Genomic DNA, 20,244 nt, shown 5'->3' on the forward strand with positions numbered 1-20,244 from the left:
CTTGAAGTGAGAACTTTCAATCAGGGGTTCCTGGATTGTTGTAACTTCCATATTACAGCTATTTGTAATCCAAAAGTTAAAAACCCCTGCAGTAAGAGAATTGGTCCATCTAACTCAGAGCCTATACTTAAAGCCCTCTTAGGAGTTGGAAAAGGCAGTGTACAAAATGCCAAGATAAGACTCAACAGCAGTTAACTGTGACCTTAGCTAAACTAAACACATTTCCTAACATATTTAGTTTTACTCCAGAGCAAAGGTCGCAGTTTTTAGATGAAACCATTGTGGAAGCTTTTTTGTTTTGACCAAAATGTAGGAAGGTTCTCACAAAATCCCTTTGGAGTGCAGTACAAGCCTCCTGTGGTCCAGGGCCAGGGACTTCCCTTGAAAGGTTCTGCTCAGCTTGATTACAGTCTAGGCCAAGGGCCAGAGGCAAAGTTTGGGAAAAACCTGCGCTGTGAGCAGAACTTACCATTCTGCTTCTGCACCATATGACTGCCATGTAGATCTGGGCACAGAGATGTCCTGGCCAGTCACATTTGCCTGGATAGCCTGTTGTACAGGCTTCTGGGCTGCCAGACAACAGATATGACTTCCCAGAGCATCCCTGTGCCCAGATGGACATGGCTGTCAAGTGGCACAGAGATGGACTGGTAAGCTGTGGTTCAAATGGGTATTGCTTTTGCAGTGCACAGTGTTTGTGAGTTTGGCTACCGCTGCTCTAGGCCACAACTGAGGCTATAGCGAGCCCCCTGGAGCCCTTGCCCAGAACATGGCAGCCTTAACTGCTGTATTCATTTCCAAACCCCATCCCACTATGAAGACAACTTTCATATAGGAGAGATCCCTGCTGCTAGGAATACTGTCAAGATATCAAAGGCAGGAGGTTTGGTAGTGATTTAATACTGCACAGGTGAGTGTTCACAACCTTGCTAGTTAGAAAAGCATTCTGGCCTCCTAACCCCACCTCTGTTCCCATGTGCAAAAATTCTGCTGCAGAAGCTTGTTGCTTGATATACAGAGAAAGTTTACGAGAGGTTTTGTCATTAAGACGAATCCTGATGGAAGGATTGGTTGGCCTACAGAAGCTTTTCTAGCATGTGGGTTCTCCAGGATCTCTGTGGTCCTTCCACAAGCATAGCCAAAAACTAATGGTGGCTTTCCTTATCCCCATTAAAAAATGGAAACTAGAAATATGACTACGGTCACAAAACAGCACTAGTGCAACCAGGTAGGCGTTGGCATTGCAAAGTTTAAGCAAAGTACAGAAACTTCCATCAGAGACATTATTGTTTGCGCAAACTATACAAGACTAGCGAGGAAGCTTTAAAAAAAATCTACAAAGTTCAAGCACAAGGCTTTGATAAGAGCCCATTCAGATGATCCTTCAAAGCCACTCTAAGGAAGAGAGCAATCATTCAAGAACCCAGAAGGTTCTTCCATACAGCTAAATGCACATTCAGCAGGGTCAAAGAAGTGCCGTGTAAACAAAAGTAGACAGAATATTGCACATGGATCCAGGCAGCATTTAAGCCTACAAAAGTCATCTAAAATGCAAGCTTCCTTCAAGCAAAGAAAACCACAACCTGTATATGGAGCTACCTGTAGGCTGAGCAGTCCAGCTCACCTCACTGGAGCCATATTCATTATTTCCCAGCAACAAGGGGACAGAGTTGTCTTCCATTTTAAATACTTTTTCCATCTCACCTTTTTGCAGCTGAAATTGTACAAGTACTTTATAAATCTAGAGCTTGATCCAGTGAGGAACGGGAACAATGAGGTAAGATTACTTTTTGCCAGAGGACACACAGGACATCCATGGAAGAATCCACCCAAAATGGTCACCTGAGCCACTGTCCTCTTCCTTCCAGACAAGCCGTTTGCCACTCCACCTGCTCCCTTGCAAGAGCCATTAATCTTAGTGGTTTGAAACTCACTGCTTCACTTATAAGCAAAGGAGTGCAACTTACCCAGCAAAAACAGAGTAGTCCAGAACTTCCGCAATGGGGAAGAGTCTCTGTTCAACCAGAACGTTTCTGTGCCCTGCGGCTTATATTTGAGGCTTGATTCAGGACACATAAATACAAATCTGCTGCCCTCCTGAACACTTGAACAAACAGTTGTTGTGCCACAGCCTGCAGTTAAACAATGTTTGTGGCAAAGTCTCCTTGAGCCTGGCAGGAAATGCAAGACTCACTTTCTTGAGCCAAGCTGTTCAGAGCTTTAACGACAATGTCAGGCATATGATCCGTTATCATCTTGGGGCTGATTAAAATATTGCCAAAGGCAGTTTCTTTTGACCAGCTTGCCGTGTACTTGGTATCTGAAGAACACCACCTAAACAAAAAAAAGGCAACACATCAATGGGATATTTGTGTCTGTGACAGTATTTGTTAGCTTCAACATGCATCTTTGTAGATACAAAGTCAAAAGCTTAGTACAGTAGCAGGTGGGAACAAGCCTTTCAGCTCACCCCCAATCCACAAAAACCTTGGGAGAAGACAGCCATATGTAGGCTGACAAGCTGAGCACACACCTATTACCTGCTCTGTCTAGATAGTCATGACGGCTTTCAGCTGTTTTATTCATAGTCCCTGGGGCAAGCCAAAATCTCTTGTAGCTGGCCTGCTCTAGGCTCACTTAAGTCTGCATAATAACCCTACACTTCATTTTAAGATTACTGGGTCTGGGTCTGGGGGCTTTTCCATCACACTCGGCCTTCTCTCGCTTCTTCCCTGCCCCTCCCCCCTTTTAAAACTTAACATTCAGCCTGAACAAGAGTACTAGAAACTCAAAGAACTTGTTAACAGCAAGATATAGGGGTATATTTCTAAAATCAGATGCCCACTCACTTTGGCCTGGCCTGGCCTGGCCTGCCCTTCCAAAATTGCTTGACATTGAAAGACCTTGTTGAGGACTGCTGTGGACTTTTAGTACACTTAAAGATGGCAGAGTGGGAAAGAATATATTATCAAATAAATGTTTTAAATATTATCCAGGGGACAGAAACGCCAACTCTTTCCCACATGACCTGCTACCCGTTAAGTTACTTTTGCTAATGTCAATTAGAACGTGTATTAACCATAAATATTGCATTGTTCGTTTCCAAATGGTTATTTGGAAACCTCAATGGATTTTGGTCTTTATAATGCTTTAACTTTATTTTTGCTAGTTTCTCTTGTTTATTTTAAAGTTTTATTATTGCTTATCTGTCCGTTTTGGGTGTGGCCGTCTGCTTCTATTGCCAGAGAGCGCTTAAAAAACCTCTCTCACTAATTTATGGCATTTTAGGACTTGCTAGTGAAGACGTCATCCTTTGTCCAGCTGGCTTCGTTTTGCAGCCACACACACCAAGCTTCTGGTACCCTTGACCAGCCTGGAGGGGGGAGGGGGACAGAAGGCCCCAGAGTATCCAAAAAGCAGAAGGAAGAGTAAGCTTGAGTGAGCCAGAACAGAACCCTGGAAGGAAGGAAGGAAGGAAGGAAGGAACACAGCGAAGCAGGGGCACTGCTGAAAGTTTCCCACATGCTCAACAGAAGTGGAGGTCTGGATACAGTTGATCTCTGTCCCCTTTTAGCCTCTGCTGCAGCCAAGTTCACCTTGCACCTGCTGGCTGTTCTCTTCTGCCCTCTCCTATGTAACTCTAGTGCTTGCCAAAAATATTAGGGTTTCCTGCATGTAGACTGGGGCTCCGGGGCCAAAGCAAGAGGTGGGGGTTGCATGGATGCGGAGAGAAGAGACTGCTTTACCTCCTTGCGCAGTTTTCCTCCACAATGTGGATGATTCTCCCAGGAAGGAACAGCTGTGGGTACTGAGGTGGCGAATTTAGAGGTGAGTCGTCTAGAGTTGTGTATGACGGGGACCGGTGGACCATCAGGTTCTCTTCCGCTAAGAGGGGCTGGGACAAGGCCTCTTGGCTTCTCCGATCCAGTTCGGTTGGGAAGTTGTCGGGTTCTCCTCCGAACACTTCATACCAGCAACCGTGCAATAGGATCTGGTACTGCAGGATGGGAAAGAGAACGTCAAAGGGGCAAACAGAAATTGCAAGCCCGCTGTGCAGGCAGGATTGTCTTGGATGCTCACCGAAACTGCCAGTTATAAGGAACAGCTGCACCCAAACAGTGGTACAATTCCAAAATACAGCGCATGGACAATGCAAGACTAAGTCCCTGCATCTTTCGACCCCACCAGCTCTTCTACCAAACTAAAGTCACATCAGACACTTCAAGGTCTGACAGGTCATCTTTGCTAAAGAATCCCATCACGAAACCATCACCCGGACCTAAAGTGGTTTATGGTCCCCCCAGGGGGTTGACACTAGCCCAGCAGAGTATGTTTCTGAAGACAGTTTGCAGTGTAGCACGAGCAGTGGGGGGCACCGTTGGACCAAAAATGTGTACGAGGCCCCCTCCCAGGCTCAAAAAGTTGGATCCTCAGCAGATTCTCACAGGGCAGTTGCACACCCGAGAACTTCCACACAGCCACCTGTGTCACCCAGTATTGGTGATGGTTTGGACACAGAGAAGGCAGGCACTAGACTGAGGGAAGCCCATATTCAAGAGGCCTGAGAAACACTTAGGGGTCAACAGCCTTACTGAGCACCACACCCAAGCAAGGTACCTTTGTGTGTTCTTACCTTGGGCCTGTTGCAGTTGGCCACAATGCGGACGATCCGTCTCTTCAAGTCTTCCATGTTGGGCATACTTAATCTGTTTGCCACACAATACAGAATTGCAGGGGGAAGAGAGAGACGCTGTTTAAGTCAGCCCTCCAAGAACATCAGCTTCAAATAAGATCACATATTGTGACGTATCCTTACCTCGGAACAACATCCTTTCCAAGGATGACCGACACAATGAACTGTTTAGTGTAGTCCGCAAGTGATTTGCTAATTGAGGGGGGGAAGAGAAAAAAACACCAAAAAGTTGCTTGTACATTTCAGTCATCAGTACAGATACGCAACTCCCCTTTTTAAAAAAAGCCTGAGGATGCGCAATACTGGAGCATTCGAGTTTTGTTTGTTTGTGGTAACGTTTTATGGTTCTGGTCATTGAGGTCTCTTGATTGGATTAATAAACTAGGGAAATCTCAGAGTTGCCTGCTTGTTTGGAAATCCATCTCGCCAAAACATCTCGCCTATGATATCCACAGGAAAACTGGTTACTGAAGCCAAAGCAGTTTCATTCCTACAAGGCTCTCCAAATTGACTTTAGATACCAATAGGGTTTATCATGCCAAGATCTTTCTGGTTGGACAGCTCAGCCAACTGAGCGAGGCTGGGACTTTGTTGTGTTTGGCAGTGGATTCCTGTTCCAGACACGGAATATGACGGTTTACCTTAGCAAACCCCCTGGTGGGGAAAAGGCGTAGCACCTCAAGGTTGGAAAAGCGTTTCGGAGCATGATGGCCAAGATGGAAGCTGTTCCCCCTCCTAAGCTGTGTCCAACCACGACCAGTTTGTATTCCTGGAGATGAAAGACAGAAGAGTTGCAGACCCAGGAATGCCAATTCAGCCCAAGGTAGCTCAACCACAGCTGTGTCCAAATGTATCCGAGAACAGGAACAGCCCAAAACTGGTTGGGCGGGGCGGAATACGGCGTTGCCCTCTCCCAAGCTTTGTCCACCAGGTTTTGGGATATGGCAGCAGTCCAGGCTGTAGAACCAAGGTGGGTTTATTCACCGTCTACCATGAAACCCTCTGCCTGCCAGCAATCTCAGGCATTCTCGCCCACCACTCTCCTCTCTTCCACATGTCCTCCCTTCCATTTCACATCCAGAGAGTAGGAAGAGGGGCAGGGGTTGGGTGCCACCCACTAATCCCTCACTTGTGGCCACGGCCTAGCCGGCTTCATGGATGGGCTGGCCCTGCCCTAGGAAGGAGTCAGAGTGCTTTGGAAAGGGCAACTCACAGGAGCGATGGTGAAGGCCTGGTTCAGAATCCCATCATTGACAAGTCTTCTGTAAATGTAGTTGGCAGCCTGGGTTATCCCCTAGGAGAGAGGAATTGGAAAGGTGACAAAACAGCATCTCTCTTCTTAACTCATTGCTTAGCACTTACCATGAACTCTCAATTTAAATAGACTAATGGAGGGAAGGGGTCTCCCTTAATGCCAAAAGACTGGTAAATCTGGACACCCCTTTCCTGCTATTAGTACTTCAGACCAGCAGTTTCCAAATCTACCAGGGTCAGGGCACCCTTATTTTATGGCGGCCCCTTTTCCTGGCTCTCCTGGGCACCGCCATCTTGGATCATAGCAGATCTTGCTGGAATTCACAAGTGGCAGCCTAGACAGCCAGAGAGATGGGTGCCGCCACCTTGGATCCCGTGTTAACCAAGATGACAGGACCTGGGAGAGCTGGAAAGAAGAGGCCACCGGGGACATTCTGCAGCACCGCTGCAAGTTTGCCGTGGCTCCCTCAGGCACCAGTTTGCGAAGCACTGCATTAAACCCTTACCTTAGAGAGCCCCCTTGGCACTGCCAAGACATTCCTCTGTTCCTAGAGTACCCTGGTGGAGAGCGCCAAAGCCAAGGGAGACTCCCGGGTGTCAGAAAGGGCTCAGGACAGGCATACCCGCCTTCCAGGGCTGGTGCTTTCCGCCGCACCCTTATCCAGGGTGCTCCAGGGATAGTGGCGATCCTGACCTTGGTGCTGTCCAGGGCCACGACTACAAATTGCCAGCCCCCCACTGGCAGCCACTCCCTCCACCAGTCACGCCCATTGCCTTCTGTCCGGAGGGCTTCTGAGGGCATAAGAACGTCACTTCTGGTTTCCCAGAGTTTCTGAGTATGACATTTAAAGGCTTGTTTGGGATCTGGATTTCTAAGGACTGCCTTCAGCCACAGTGAACCTGCCAGCTGCTCCCATCCTAGGTCTGGTCAGCCGACACACAAAACAAGGTCTCCTCGGTGTTGGAGGCCAGACTGTGGAATTCCCTGCAGCTGGCTCCTTCTCTTTGTGCCTTTAGAGTCCATTTATAAAGAACAAACATCTAAATCAGACCATTTTAAAGGGCCAACTCTTGAAATATAGCATCTCTTGACATTATATTCTTGAATGCAATATTTTCCCTACTGGTTGGGATGGGTTGTAGCATTGCTTAGATGGTTCCGGGGCTTTATTTAATGTCTTCAGTAATGGTTGTGAGCCGAGACGCTCTTAGGACAGCAAGGTGGGGCAGAAATATTTAAAAGACGCAAAATGACCACACGCGAAGTTGAGCACCACAGCGCTTGCGAGGCTGTGAGGAGGCTTCTTTTTCCCCATCACCTGGTTGCTCTTAAGCTGGGGGGGGGGGAAACAAGCTACATGAACATCTTTTGCAGAGTTTCTTCCATGCATTCCATTCCATCTTTTCACTAGGAAACACTTGCTCACCTTGTGCACGAGGCCATTTTCCAACACGTCTTCCAGCGTCAAGGTTTCACAATCAGCCGAGAGATCTGTGAGAACATCCTGGAAGGAAGGAAACACACACGTGCGATCCATGGCTCACAGTTTGCCAAATGTACTCCAGAACGCCTCTGTGGCCACAGAGAGGGACATCTTCTCAAGGCACCGATGCTGGTTGCTCTCAGCCCTCTCCCCCACTCTCTGGCTTCACACACGACACTGATCCATCATACAGCCAAGGGAAAAAAACCTGAAGCCACTCCCACCATCGTCTGTGCAACATACAGCTCTGTGCAACATCTCAAGCTCTGATATTGCTTAGAAAGTCATTGAAAATGCTGCCCACAGTTCTCAGGATAAGTGCCTGCTGCCAATAATTCTGTACACACATCCACTGTGCTTATATAGAATGTGCACACCCACCACCAGTTAAACTGTTCTTGGATAGTATTTCATTCATCCAGACCAGGGGTGCCCAAACCCCGGCCCTGGGGCCACTTGCGGCCCTCAAGGACTCCCAATGCGGCCCTCAGGGACACGCCAGTCTCCAATGAGCCTCTGGCCCTCCGGTAACTTGCTGGAGCCCACACTGGCTCAACGCAACTGCTCTCAGCCTGAGAGCAACTGTCTGACCTCTCGCATTGGCTGTGGGATGAGGGCTCCCCTCCACTGCTTGCTGTTTCACGTCTGTGAAGCAGCAGCAAAGAAAAAGCCAGCCTTGCTTTGTGCAAGGCCTTTTATAGGCCTTGAGCTATTGCAAGACCTTCATTCATTCATATAAGTTCCACCTCTATTAATTTATGTAAATTTATTCAAATTTTAAATGTAAATTAATACTTTTCTTCCCTGGCCCCCGACACTGTGTCAGAGAGATGATGTGGCTCTCCTGCCAAAAACTTTAGACACCCCTGATCTAGACCAGGGGTGGGCAAACTTTCAACTTCAGGGACCCTGGACCTTCAACAATTGTAAAGAAGAGGGAATTTCAGCAGGTGCAGCTTGTCAGCTCACAGATGACACATTCATGCCCCCAAATTAAAATGCCACGTTTTACAATTTTCTCTAGTAATTGCCATGCCATAGATCACGTGTGAACCCAATTTCATCCTTTTGTGTGGCCTAGAAATCCCTCACTGTATATCCTGATCTCCAGTTCAGCCTTCTGGGTTCCATGGAATTACCGTAAAGGTTTGGGAGGACAGTCCTGGAACTCCATTTCTAGGGACAGTCTAGCAAATGTCTACACACACATACTAGATGGAAAGTCTCTGGCAGCCTTGGGAGCACAAGGCCCCAATTATTATTAATTCATAAATAAAAATTCTTTTCTTGCAATGCCACTTTTTTTTTATCTAGTAAAGCTATAGATTGTCATTTTAAAAAGTGGGTCCCTATGCGAAAAAGTTTGGGAAGCACTGATCTAGAGGCTATGGAGCAAATGCCTGACCTGGACCCCCCCCACACACACTGGTGATTCAGCATTTCAGAGTAAACTCTGCCTGTGCATTCACTACCAAAGACACATGGCCAAGTGGCGCACCAAGTGCTACCTCAAATGACAGGGTTCCTCTCACAGACACCACGATCGCCTCTTTCTTGTGGTCTAGCGCGACAAAGAATGGGATCTCAAAAATCTGGAAAAGAAACAACCACAAAGTCCAGTGTGAGAGAGTTGCCAGCGTGGAGCAAAACGACAATCCACTGGTCATTTTATGACTCCGCACCGTGCCTTCTGTTGGGACTGGCACTAGCCAAAGGCTACAGGAAGGCTTAGGATGCTGTTATGTACCTAGTCAGGCCATTGGTCCCCTCTTGGCTCAGCACTGTCAGAGACTGACAGGCAGCAGCTACCTTTTAAACCCTCTGTGTGTCCTTGGATGACCCCTGAGATTTTGTGTACATTTTGCTTCCTAGTTACGTTATAGTGCTGAAGCACAGGCAGCCATCACAACACATTTTATCCACCCTGGTACTGACAAAATACTACATTTTTCCATTTTGAAATATTCTGCACGCATCCTGGCTTGGTCAAATCATCCACATCGCAAATGGGGGGGGGGGGAGGAGAACTTGATCTGGCTCTGAACACACCAGAAGAAACGACTGCAAATTAAGATGCTCGATTTGTGTTTGATTCGCTTACTTTATTGTGAAAGCTGATGTGAATGAAGTCTCTATACTGCAGCCCGGTTATTTTTAAGATGGATCCAAAGTGCATGTTAAGGCGGTCGCCCCCAACGATATCAGTCTCTGTCGGGCTGCCTCTGCAGCTTGGAAATCAGAAGGGAAAAAAGCAGTCCTGAAATTCAAACCAGTCTGGATTTCTCTGAGCAGCAAAACACACACCTTCCAATTCCTATAGTGCGATCGGTGCCCCTGGCACTGTCACTCTGTGTAAACAGCTCCCTGCCACAACATGCTTACAATCTAGATACCTACAAGAGAGACCAGAGGGAGGGAACGGGATGGAAACAGCGGAAGCCTGCGCAGTCCTTTCGCTTGCATTTCCATGTTACCACAGGAAAGGGAGACCAAGGCATGGTGCCGCAGCCTTCTTAGAAAAGATGGGAGTTTAAGAAGGGGTTTGGAGGAAGCAGCCTGCAACATTCTGGGAGGCAATTCCAAAAGGCAAGGGAAAAAGGGAGACAGGATGGAGGGAGCCCTTCAGGTGCTCGAGGGGGTGGTGGAGCTGGAAAGCAAGAGGTCCTGAGCAGACAGGAGAGCGGGGAAGGGGGGCAGCCAAACGGGCTTCCAAAGAAGACAAGGAGCCCCTGCTGGAGCTGGGTGGGGAGAGAAAAAGTCATTAAGAAAGGGAACGATGTAGTTGGTGTGATGAGCGAGATGAATGACCGGAAGAGTGTCGCCTTGGGCGGAGGTGAAGGGACTCGGGCTCCAAAGGTACGGCGGGAAGCCTCTGATGCAGCCATTTTCAACTTTTGCCAACTCATGGCACACCAACTCATGCCAAAGTTGTCAAGGCCACCAGTTTTTTAATGACATTACAATTCATAAATGTAATCAATCAAATCTAATCTCTGTCTATATTAAAATCTTGTGACATAACAATGAAACTTGGCGTTAAAGGATTCGTGGTCATCATCTAACTTCTGTTTTTTGTTTAGGAATCTGTGTCCGATAAGCCCAGGGTCCCCTCAGGAATGCAGTTCACCCACATCCACTCACACAGAACATCAGACACTCTGCTGCTCTCAGGTCCCCAGCAGGAGGGCTACCAGAACTGCAGTAGGACCGGGAAGTCGGAGGTCACCAAGCCCAACGAGAGGCTCAGAGCAGCAGCGTCTGGCTGCTTTGCTGGGAGCTGCTTTTACTTGTGCTGCTGTGCGAGGCTGCAGGCAGCTGCTTCTTCCCCCCTGCTGCCTCCTCTGGCCCATGGCACACTTGAGGCCCATTCTCGGCACACCTGCTCTATTGGACCTGGTCTTAGCACGCCTGGCTGACAAGTAAACACACATAGGAGACAAGGCCAATCCTGAAACTGCCTTTGGCGAGAGCAGCCAATGAAATACAGGAAGGGATCGTGTCCATTTTCAGGGTGTGCCACCTACCAGTCACCTTTAAGCTTACAGAGCGCCGTAAAGGGATTCGTCATGATGTAGTAGGGCCAGCCGTAGGCAGCCGCGGCAAACTTCATGTAATGAGCAGCATTTTCTAATTCCACATCCAAATCGTCGGCCTGGGGAAGGAAGGGGGAGGGAGAGAGGGGGACCTGTTCAAGTTCATGCCAGTCTGTCTGGTAGGATGAAGATCATTGGAGGCAGGATGGTGTCATCAACGTGAGCCTCAGGGCATGTGATGCAACCACCTTGCGGAGGCCAAGCAGGACAAGGCAAGGTTGGTGCCAGGACAGCAGCTACCACCCCATGTGCCACCTTGAAATCCACCATTTAAGTGAGGGAAACATACAGGAAAACACCAGCAGAAAGACCTACCCAATGTCGTTATACGAGAAGGCTGCTTTTGCCAACAGGTTGCGATGTCGGCCCTGATCCCACCAAACTACTGTGCACCTGAAAAGTGCCACACACAAATGGCAGTGCCATTGTGACCGCTACGCATTGTGCTTTAACCACAAGTTTCTAATAATCCAATTTGGCAGACTGGCCCACAAGGAATTCTCAATGGCGCTGTCAAAGCACATTCTCATCGGTCCGCCAACAACCCTCGCAGCTGACAATGTTTCAAAACTGCGGCTCACTTACCGCTAGGGACGCTGGGGACTGGGTCAGGACTTCATCAGGCTCCTTCAGGCAGTTTTCCACCTTATCTTGCTCTTGGTGCAGCAGAGTCAGACCTGCTGCTACATCACTGGGCACGAGGTCCGTGTCCTGCAGGGAAGAAGCAACAAGACTTTCCGAAAGGAAACTCACACAAGCATTTTCTGAATACGTGTGCATGGCACCCTGGGGAGCAAGAGGCACTCTCTGCCACTGTTCAAGATACAGTGATGTTTACTAATTAATTTTAAACATTTTAATATCCTGCACTGACAGGTGCCGGAGAAGACAAGGAGCAGCAGTCCTGGCTTTGCCAAAGGTCCCAGCAGAGCATGCTGGTGCTTAATTTCTGCTGTGGCTCTGGAGCGCCAGCATCTACCTTTGAAACTGAGCTTTCAAAATGTGTCTTACAAGCTGTGTTTTAGAAATGGTGATTTAGATAATTCAGGTGTGAATAAAATCCACCAGGAGAATCAAAAGGAACACCACAGAAAAAGGGGAGGCACAAGGAGTTCCTTCTTACCGAGAAGTACGTCCGGAAAAGCTCCGCGATGCTCGTAAAAGCCACGCGGTGGTCGTCGTCCTGCACGATACAGCAGCACAGCAGCCGGATTCTCTTCTCCCACACGCGTGTCGCCGTCTTCTTGACGTTGTAGAACAGCTGGCCCGACTGACTGCTCTCCAGGTTGCGAACGGTGTTGCTGGAGATGTACAGCGTCTTCTTCCCGCCAAGGGGATCAAAGACAATGAAGACGGCCACAACGGTGAAGACGATTATGACCCAGCTGGCAGGCAGAGCAGAGAGGCGCAGGGTCAGCCAGCAGAAGCATTCTCCCAGACACCCACTCCCAGCGACAGCCAAGCAGTCCAGAACTCGGCACCAAACTCACCCCCGATTCTGCAAGCCAAAAATCCACCAGCGACACTCCTGCCCTACCTCCTGGACCAGGCACCAGGCCCAGCTGCTCCAGCATCCTGCTCCCCACACTGACCCACCAGCAGGAGAGGAAGGTGCTTTTTTTGTCACACAGAAAGAGGTTTTGCTCTGACTTTTTATAAGCTGTGGGGGGAGAGCACCACCTAGTGGCCAGTTGCCTGCATTATGCCCTTGATTTCATTGGGAGAAGGGTATCTGCCCGGCTATGAGTCAGCAGTTTGCTGGAGGAGTTTGACTGGCTTTGGCTTCTTATAACAGCAGCTGCCTGGCACTTTTTTCCTGCCTTCCTTCCTGCCTCCACCTTCTACTCTCCTGCGGGAACAAGTCTGAATGCTGACAAGCTTTGCAATAGAGATATTTCTGCCAATTCCTGGCTGGGAACTCTAGCTGTCGCTGAATAGGTAGGTGTCAGAGTAGCCTATTTAAGGAGGGAAATCTCTGTTTTTATTTGAGCTCACCGTTTGGAGCATCAGCTTTCTGATTCCGACTGCAGAATTTGGTCTTCTAATAAATTTCTATTTATTCTTAAAGATACAGGTGTTTTGGCTCTGAGTAAGAGAAGAATGTTCTTTAGAGTTAACTCTTGGGCTGTTGGTTATACTACCAGGAACAGTGTTTGCCGTAAATTAACCCCTACCTCCATCACACTTCTCTCCTGCCATCACTGCTGTGCAGGTATCCAGAGGCATTTCTGTCACTGAACCCAGAAAGCAGCACAACCGCCATCATGACTAGTCATCATGCATCAACCTCTATGAAGTTGTCTGATCTACTTGTAAAGCCATTCCAAGTTTGGGGCCAGCACCACACCTCGTGGCAACGCTTTGCTTTGGCATCCTTTAGTCTCAGAAGACTCTGGTATCGCGCTCTGAATGGTGGTTCTGGAACAGAATATCCTCTCCAGTGCGCGAAGCCTGGGTAAAGTAGGTTTGGAGGATAGGCTGTTACCCATGCAGCAAATCCCCCCTCTCCACGTCACTGAAATGGTCCAATGGAAAGGCAGAAGCCAATACGGTTGGTTCCAGTGGCGTCGCAGGAGTTGCCAGAACATGACTGTGTTCAGCCACGAACTGCCTCAGGGACTCCGGCTCCGGATTTTGCCTCGAGGTTGGCTCTGAAGCCTGAAGCCTTTTCCATAACTGGATGTAGCCACAAGGCAGTGGAGGTTTGGGATCAGAGTTTTCCTTCTCTCAGATGAGCTGCCTTCCCAGGCTGACGAGTCCCATCTGCCCGGTGGCTGTTTAGTCACCTCTTACCACAAGTACAGCCAAACTGAGGGCCTATTCTTATCCCCAGCCCCCAGGGGATTCGTGGCAACGAATTCCCCAGATTAATTATATTCTCTGCAAAGCAGTACCTGCTGCTGTCCACCCTGAATCTCCCACCAAAGAGTTTCACTGAATGACCCTGGTTCCAGTCTTGTGAGAGAGGGACAAAGGATCTAGATGTGAAGGGCTTAAGCTGCAGATTGTGGCTGGATATCAGGAAGAAATAAGAGGGAGGTTGTGGGTCTCCCTTGCTAGAGGTCTTCAAACAGAATTTTCCTGTTTCTAGCAGGGGGTTGGACTAGATGGCACTGAAGACCCCATTCTATGGAAAGCTTCTCTCACGACTACCACAGCATTCCACTATCCCTTACTCAGAGCAAGATAAGTATGGGCTCTGGGATGTTCCTCCAGTAACCTACAAACTGGAAAGCTGCCGTGAAGGTACAAGATGTGAAGTTGGAAGAGGCTCCAAATAATCCACCTCCTCCAAGAATCTCTCGTATTCAAACAGAAGCACCCACTTAGTCGCTGCATCCTTTTGGAACTCCCCCCCCATCTTGAATTGGCAAAGGGGGCAGAACCTTCTTACCTAGTAACGACAGTCCCAACAATGGCATCTATCATCGTCCTTTCGCAGGTTGCCCTGGTGTCAGACACCCATATAGCCCCCACCACGGCCCAGACCAGCTCTGGCAAGTAGAGGGCCAGGCGCAGGTACAGCAGTTTCGGAAGGGATTTCCTGGGCCCGGGGTTAGAAATCGTCCCTGAAAAGTCAAGTGTTTCCAGAAAGGCTATTAGTTGGTGAAAAGAATTCCTGGTTTTCAAAAGGGTTTAAAAAGCCCTTTTAAAAGTGCTGTAAAAATGGTGATCTCAAGCACAAGTTTATGCTTTGTGAAAAATGGTATAAAAATATTCTTAATAATAATACTATCAACTCAGAAACAAGCCTCACTGAATTCAGTGGGACTTACTGCCAGGTAAGGGGGTAATCCTTGGGCGGCTTTAAAGATGAACCACATTTTCTCATGACTGAGTCACAGTTAGTTCTAACTGATAATTTGCTGCCATTTTTAATATGAATCAAGTACTTAATCATACTGAGGAGTAGAGGTATTACTAACCAATAATTAGCTGTCAGTTTTAGTATGAAGCAAGCACATAAACTTCTTGAACAACAAGATGGTGTTCATACAATGCACTTAAGATAAAAAGATAAAACAGCTCATCACCAGAACAGGCTGCAAGTCTGATCCCAGACAAAGCCACTAACTTGATTGCAATCATAACATACTGTATAATGCCGCTTCTTTATTTACCGGATTTATAACCCACTTTTCAAAAGCATAATCAACGTGGTTCAGAAAACAGGAGACAATCTTTGGGTTCAGACAGGACATGGTTTCTTTAGCCCATAAACCAGGTCATGCCCAGGTCTTGGGTAGGAGGTCTGGTCTAGAGGGTAGAGCCTCCGTTAGCCTGAAGATAACATCAGAAGGTCGCCAGTTTGAGTAAACTGGCAGCTGAGAATGGCAGACCTTGAAGCTGCTGACAAGCCGAGCTGAGTGATTCCACCTGCTCTTGGTGTGAGCAAGAAGCGTCTTGGTTGCCCTCCATGTGAGAGATGGAGCTGCTTGCCAGCCTGTGTGGGAGAACTGGAGGCCAGAAGTGAGGCCAAACCAGGAAGATCCATTCTGAAATGTTGTTGGTTCTTGAAAGAGACAACATCTATGATTGTAAAAATCCCCTTGGGGGATTTAGAAACGCCTGGCTATGTAAACCGCCTTGAATAAAGTCAGAGGAGCAATCCGATGACCAGAAAGGCGGTATATAAATACCTAGTTATTGTTATTGTTTGGGGTTAACACAAAAGGACCTGAACTAGGTTTGAAGCTGGTTTACAAACCACTGTTTGTGCTAACTGGGGTTCCATGTCATGTCTGAATGGACAAATCATGGACAGGCCATGATTCAGGCTATTGCTCCTCAAGAGCCCGCTGCACCAGGCTGACAGACATGACCTTTTAAGCCAAATCCTGGGCAGAAGGAAAACAAGAAGCAGACAAGCAGTAGTCAATCATGGTTTGTCTACTGTACATCTGGAAACTCAAACCATGGTTTTGCATTACATCTGCACTCGGTCAACATAAACAACAGCATCATTCTTAAACAGCATTAACACACAGCATAAAGACTTTCTGGAACAGTAAGGTTTCCAGCAAGCAGGAAGCCATTCCAATATCCCTTGGGAGGGGGCTGCTACTGAGAAGGCCCTTCTTTCCTCGATTCCTGCCAACGGCATCCCAGAGCAAAGGGCCTCTCCTTATGACCTTAACAGACAGGTGGGATACTTTAGAAGAAGGGGATTCTTAAGATAACCAGCACCTTGCACCTCACGCACCTTGCATGCTGATTCTCACGCACCTTGCATGCTGATATACAAAATAGAAGCCACAGCACATATTATGGCTGCCAGGAGGATGAGGAGAACAAGAAGGTAGCTGTGCAACTGGCGTCCTCCAACACAGTTAAATTGTTCTTTGTGCACAGAATACAACACCAGGATTCCAATCCACCTGTGGGAACAGGAACACAGCACACACACACACACACACACAAAGAAGTGTCAGCTAGACAAAAGCATGCACGGCCACACTTCAGAGTTCCCAATCCACAACTTTGCTTAACAATTCAGGGTGATACACAGAGGAGAGAGCTTTTCCATCATTAGATTAAATTGAGCTCATCTCACTGGAAAGAACCACAGTCACCACAAGAAGGCCAGAGGAAGGAGGTGTCTAACACGCCTGGAGGTTAGACAGGAGGTGTCTAACAGGATTCTCACCTGGCAGCTCCTGCTTTCCTGTGACAACACACAAGGAAACAATTTGCATTCCAACCAACACAGATGACCATAATTTGGTTTTATTGCTTCTGGCTGGCTCTGGATTCACTCTCTAGTTCACACTTCATTCCCAACGACAGGCAATTGTTCCTGAACACATCTCAGACAGAAGACTGTTTCCTTTGATCTCTCTTGGTTGTTCTTCTTCAGCCACCTCCCCCCCCCACCCCAAGCACCACATACACACATACTAGCCGCTTGAGCTGGGGGGGGGGGAGAAAAAATAAATCAAAAGCCATGCAAGCTGCCCTTGTATAACTAAAACTATACATCAGCCATTGCTATCTGTATTCTTTTTCCAAACGGAACGACAAAGTATGAGTTGCAACTTTGCGGCTGCAAAGAAACTACGGCATAAGCTGCTTTTCTCCCAGCTGGAGTTTGACAGGAGAAGTTGATCCCCAGCTGTCTCTCGCCTTGGACGACCTGCAGACGTGAGCTCAGAGGTGCCTGGATGCCCCATTACGTGCCATTGCACACTAATCTAGTAGCCCAACTTCCACCATGGCTGAAGGCTACAGGGGGGGGGTGGCATTTATATTCCACCTTTCTCCTGCTGAAGAAGCCCCTCCCTAAGGCAGCTTACAACATTTTAAAAAGTACATTAGTAGAATATTAAAGTTGGAAGGTACCTTGGAGGCCATCTAGCCCAACCCCCCTGCTCCATGGGGGCTACAATATCCTTAACAGATGGTTGTCCAGCCTCTGCTTGGAAACTGCCAAGGAGGGACAGCCCATAACTGTATGAGGTACACAAACCCTTTGGACTCTCAGGCCAGTGCTGGACTCCACAGGAACCAGATTATAAGCCTCCCTCCTCTGGCTTGGACATCCTTCTTCCCGTCAGACCACAAGCATGCACAAAAAATTGCCCCCCCCAGCCATTAAGCCACCTTCTGTGTGAGCTGGATCCCTCGCCTTGTTATAAATCAAGCACTGCTCATATTTGCAGGACAGCTCCTGGCCCATTACCAGCAACGTGGCCTCATTCAGCCATAGGCACTTTTACCAGATCAGCCTGATGAATAGTTCAAAGGCCCCTGGGAAGACAAAGTCATCACTGCCGATTGCCCAGCGCCGCCCAAACATCACCATCCCCGGCATTGTGGAGACCAGGCTGCTGCTCCACGTCTCCTGCAGAAAAAAAAGACAAACAAGCAGTGCAGAATCTCATCGACACACCTCCCTGGCCTGAGCAGACACCATCCCTTTCTAATCCAAGCACTTTGGGTTCCAGTCTCCACCCTCAACAGCGCAGAATCACGCTACGCAATTCACGGCCAGAAGATGTGGTGATGGACGCCTTTTAAAGGTAATGGGTGAAGGTGAAAGAACTTTCCAAAAACAGCTTTAAAAGTTGATAAATTCATGGAGAAGAAGCTATTGGAAGACAAGCGGTACGAGCCAGGATGGCTCCGAGGATGTCTTTCTAGTTCAAATACGCCTGAAGACCAGCTGCAGGGTAGCAATGGCAACAGAGGAACCTCTCTTGCTCCCCTGCTTGTGGGCTTTCCAGGGGCAGCTGGTGGGCCCTTGTGGGAAACAGGATGCTGGACTATGCAGGCCTGAGCCAGAATTGCTGTTCTAAGGTACCTCTCAGAATTTAAGTTCAATGAACTAGGCCAACCACAGACCCATTTGCTTGCTTCTATCCAAGCTCTCTTGTAAATCCCCCAGCTGTCTCCACTGTCTCAAAGCCTCTTTCCCTCTTAACACAAATCTTGCCTTAGAATCCTTCCGCCTGCGTCCACTTCAGCCCACCCCTCGCCCTTCCAAATGCCTTCAGAGAGCCCTTCCACCATCTCCACCAACCAAAATTCCATCCTGCTCCCTTTGCAGGTCAGCCTTCTTTCCAACGAGCTCCGGAGAAGCCTGCCTTCAGACAAGGAGAGCCGACTCCCACCTCTGCAGTGCTTGCATTTCAACACACCACAAAGATTAAGGGATTTCTTGGGGCAAAAGCTCTTCCAGACCAATGAAAAAAATGCAAGCCCACAAAAAATGCAAGCCCAGCTGCTTCCACATCAAGCCTTTAAGGGGCCATCAGGCTCTTGAGATGTGCAGCTAGGAGAGGCAGTGCCTCACCAAACTCAACAAGTAAAAAAGCCCAAGGACTCAACAAGTTAAAAAGTACTTTGCCTTTCTTCTCCAGTACAGTCAGTGAGTTAAGCAGTTCACATATACACTACAATAAACAGGGAAGCAGCTACCAGCCGATTTGATGCAATTGTTGCTGGCTTTCAATAAAAAAACAGCAGGGCACCTGCATCAGCAATCACTGGGGAGGCAACAGGCAGAGTTGCCTCTGTTCTGTTCTAAGAAAGCCATGAAAAATGCAGGGAGCCTGCACAAAGAGACTGGCTCTCTACAGCACCAGGGGAGGCAGTTATGCAGCTGCCTCGGGGGGGCGTGTCACTGAGCTCGCTCTAGCTCTGAGTGGGAGAAGCAGAGGCAAGTTTTTAAAAAAATTTGATTCCTGGGAGGGGAGAGAAACTGCGTGTGCGTGTGTGCGTGTGTGCGCGCGCACGCACACCTTTTTCATACACCAGCCACTCTACAGAGCTTGTCACTGCAGGCGTAACCAGCTCCCCACCGGAAAAGTGACAAAGAACCACAATCCTCCATTCCCTGCCAGGCCTAACCATGAATGTGCCAAACCCCCTCCTCTGAACCCAGCAAGCACTGCTGCGCATTGTGGCAGTGAGTTCCACAGGCCCACGAAGAGGCACGGCATGCAGGTGCCTTCCGTTCACTCAGTTCCACTGGGTGGAATTCCCGCCCCGGTTCCTGGGCTCGGCCTTCAGGGCTCGCCTCCCCTCAGAAGCCCCCGTTAGGCCAGTGCCGTGGGGGTCCTGCCCCCTCCTGAGCCAGGGAGCCCCTGAAGACCACCTGGGGGCTGCCTGGGGGCCACGCTGGGACGGGGCAACAGCCTCCATAGGAGAGCCACCTGCTGCCACAGGTGCCTCCTGCTCACCTGGCAGCGCTTGTGCCTGCAGCCCCCCAGCCGTCCTGCCTAGTGGTCAGAGCAGCCCCCGCCTCCAGCAGCGCCTACCTGCCTCCTGAGCCTCTCTCCCCAAAGCAGGTCACCTACTGACAACAAAGCGTCATGACGCAATCACGCACGCTCAGCGTCGCAGGCTTCCACCTCCCTCCTACCGCCAGGCACCGCGCGTGCGCACGCGCGATGCTCCGGCTCCTCCTGCCCCCACCTTTGGAAATTGAGCAGGGAGGGGCGGGGCCACCTCTCCCACGCCCAAGAGCTCAGGCACCCCCACTTCCGGTTCCCAGGGAACTCTCCCTCTTGCAGTTTGCAGGCAGGCAGTCAAGCCTGTGCGTGTCGCCTCGCGAGTAAGCCCTGCAGGACTCACTCCCTGGCAAGGAGGGGCTGCAGCCCCGGGGCTCCCCCTCCCACTGCAGAAGGGGCAGGTGCAGTGCAAGCCTGAGGTCTACTCAGAAGCAAGCCCCATTCAGTTCAGTGGGCTTTACTCCCAGGTGGGGGAGAAGGATGCAGAG

General features: G+C 49.1%; 1 protein-coding gene across 3 annotated transcripts; it reads right to left on the reverse strand.

Annotated features, from left to right (window-relative positions):
* Nucleotides 1-306: 306 nt before the first annotated feature.
* Nucleotides 307-19,843, reverse strand: DAGLB (diacylglycerol lipase beta). 3 transcript variants are annotated; one of them, XM_066640510.1, is made up of 16 exons: nucleotides 19,784-19,843; nucleotides 17,741-17,865; nucleotides 16,251-16,402; nucleotides 14,419-14,593; nucleotides 12,148-12,409; nucleotides 11,610-11,735; nucleotides 10,956-11,083; nucleotides 9,533-9,659; nucleotides 8,940-9,023; nucleotides 7,375-7,452; nucleotides 5,907-5,987; nucleotides 5,335-5,462; nucleotides 4,817-4,885; nucleotides 4,634-4,706; nucleotides 3,747-3,997; nucleotides 307-2,334 (listed from the first exon to the last, which is right to left on the reverse strand). In XM_066640510.1, the coding sequence occupies exons 2-16, from the start codon at nucleotides 17,833-17,835 to the stop codon at nucleotides 2,139-2,141; spliced, it is 2,025 nt and encodes a 674-aa protein (XP_066496607.1). In that variant the 5' UTR covers nucleotides 17,836-17,865; nucleotides 19,784-19,843; the 3' UTR covers nucleotides 307-2,138. The 3 variants fall into 3 exon arrangements, with proteins under 3 accessions (XP_066496607.1, XP_066496608.1, XP_066496611.1); XM_066640511.1 differs by lacking the exon at nucleotides 19,784-19,843 and adding an exon at nucleotides 19,706-19,761; XM_066640514.1 differs by lacking the exon at nucleotides 19,784-19,843 and having other exon boundaries at nucleotides 17,704-17,763.
* Between the last annotated feature and the right edge of the window lie 401 nt (nucleotides 19,844-20,244).

Source organism: Tiliqua scincoides, chromosome 13 (assembly GCF_035046505.1).
Source record: "Tiliqua scincoides isolate rTilSci1 chromosome 13, rTilSci1.hap2, whole genome shotgun sequence".
Taxonomy (NCBI): Eukaryota; Metazoa; Chordata; class Lepidosauria; order Squamata; family Scincidae; genus Tiliqua; species Tiliqua scincoides.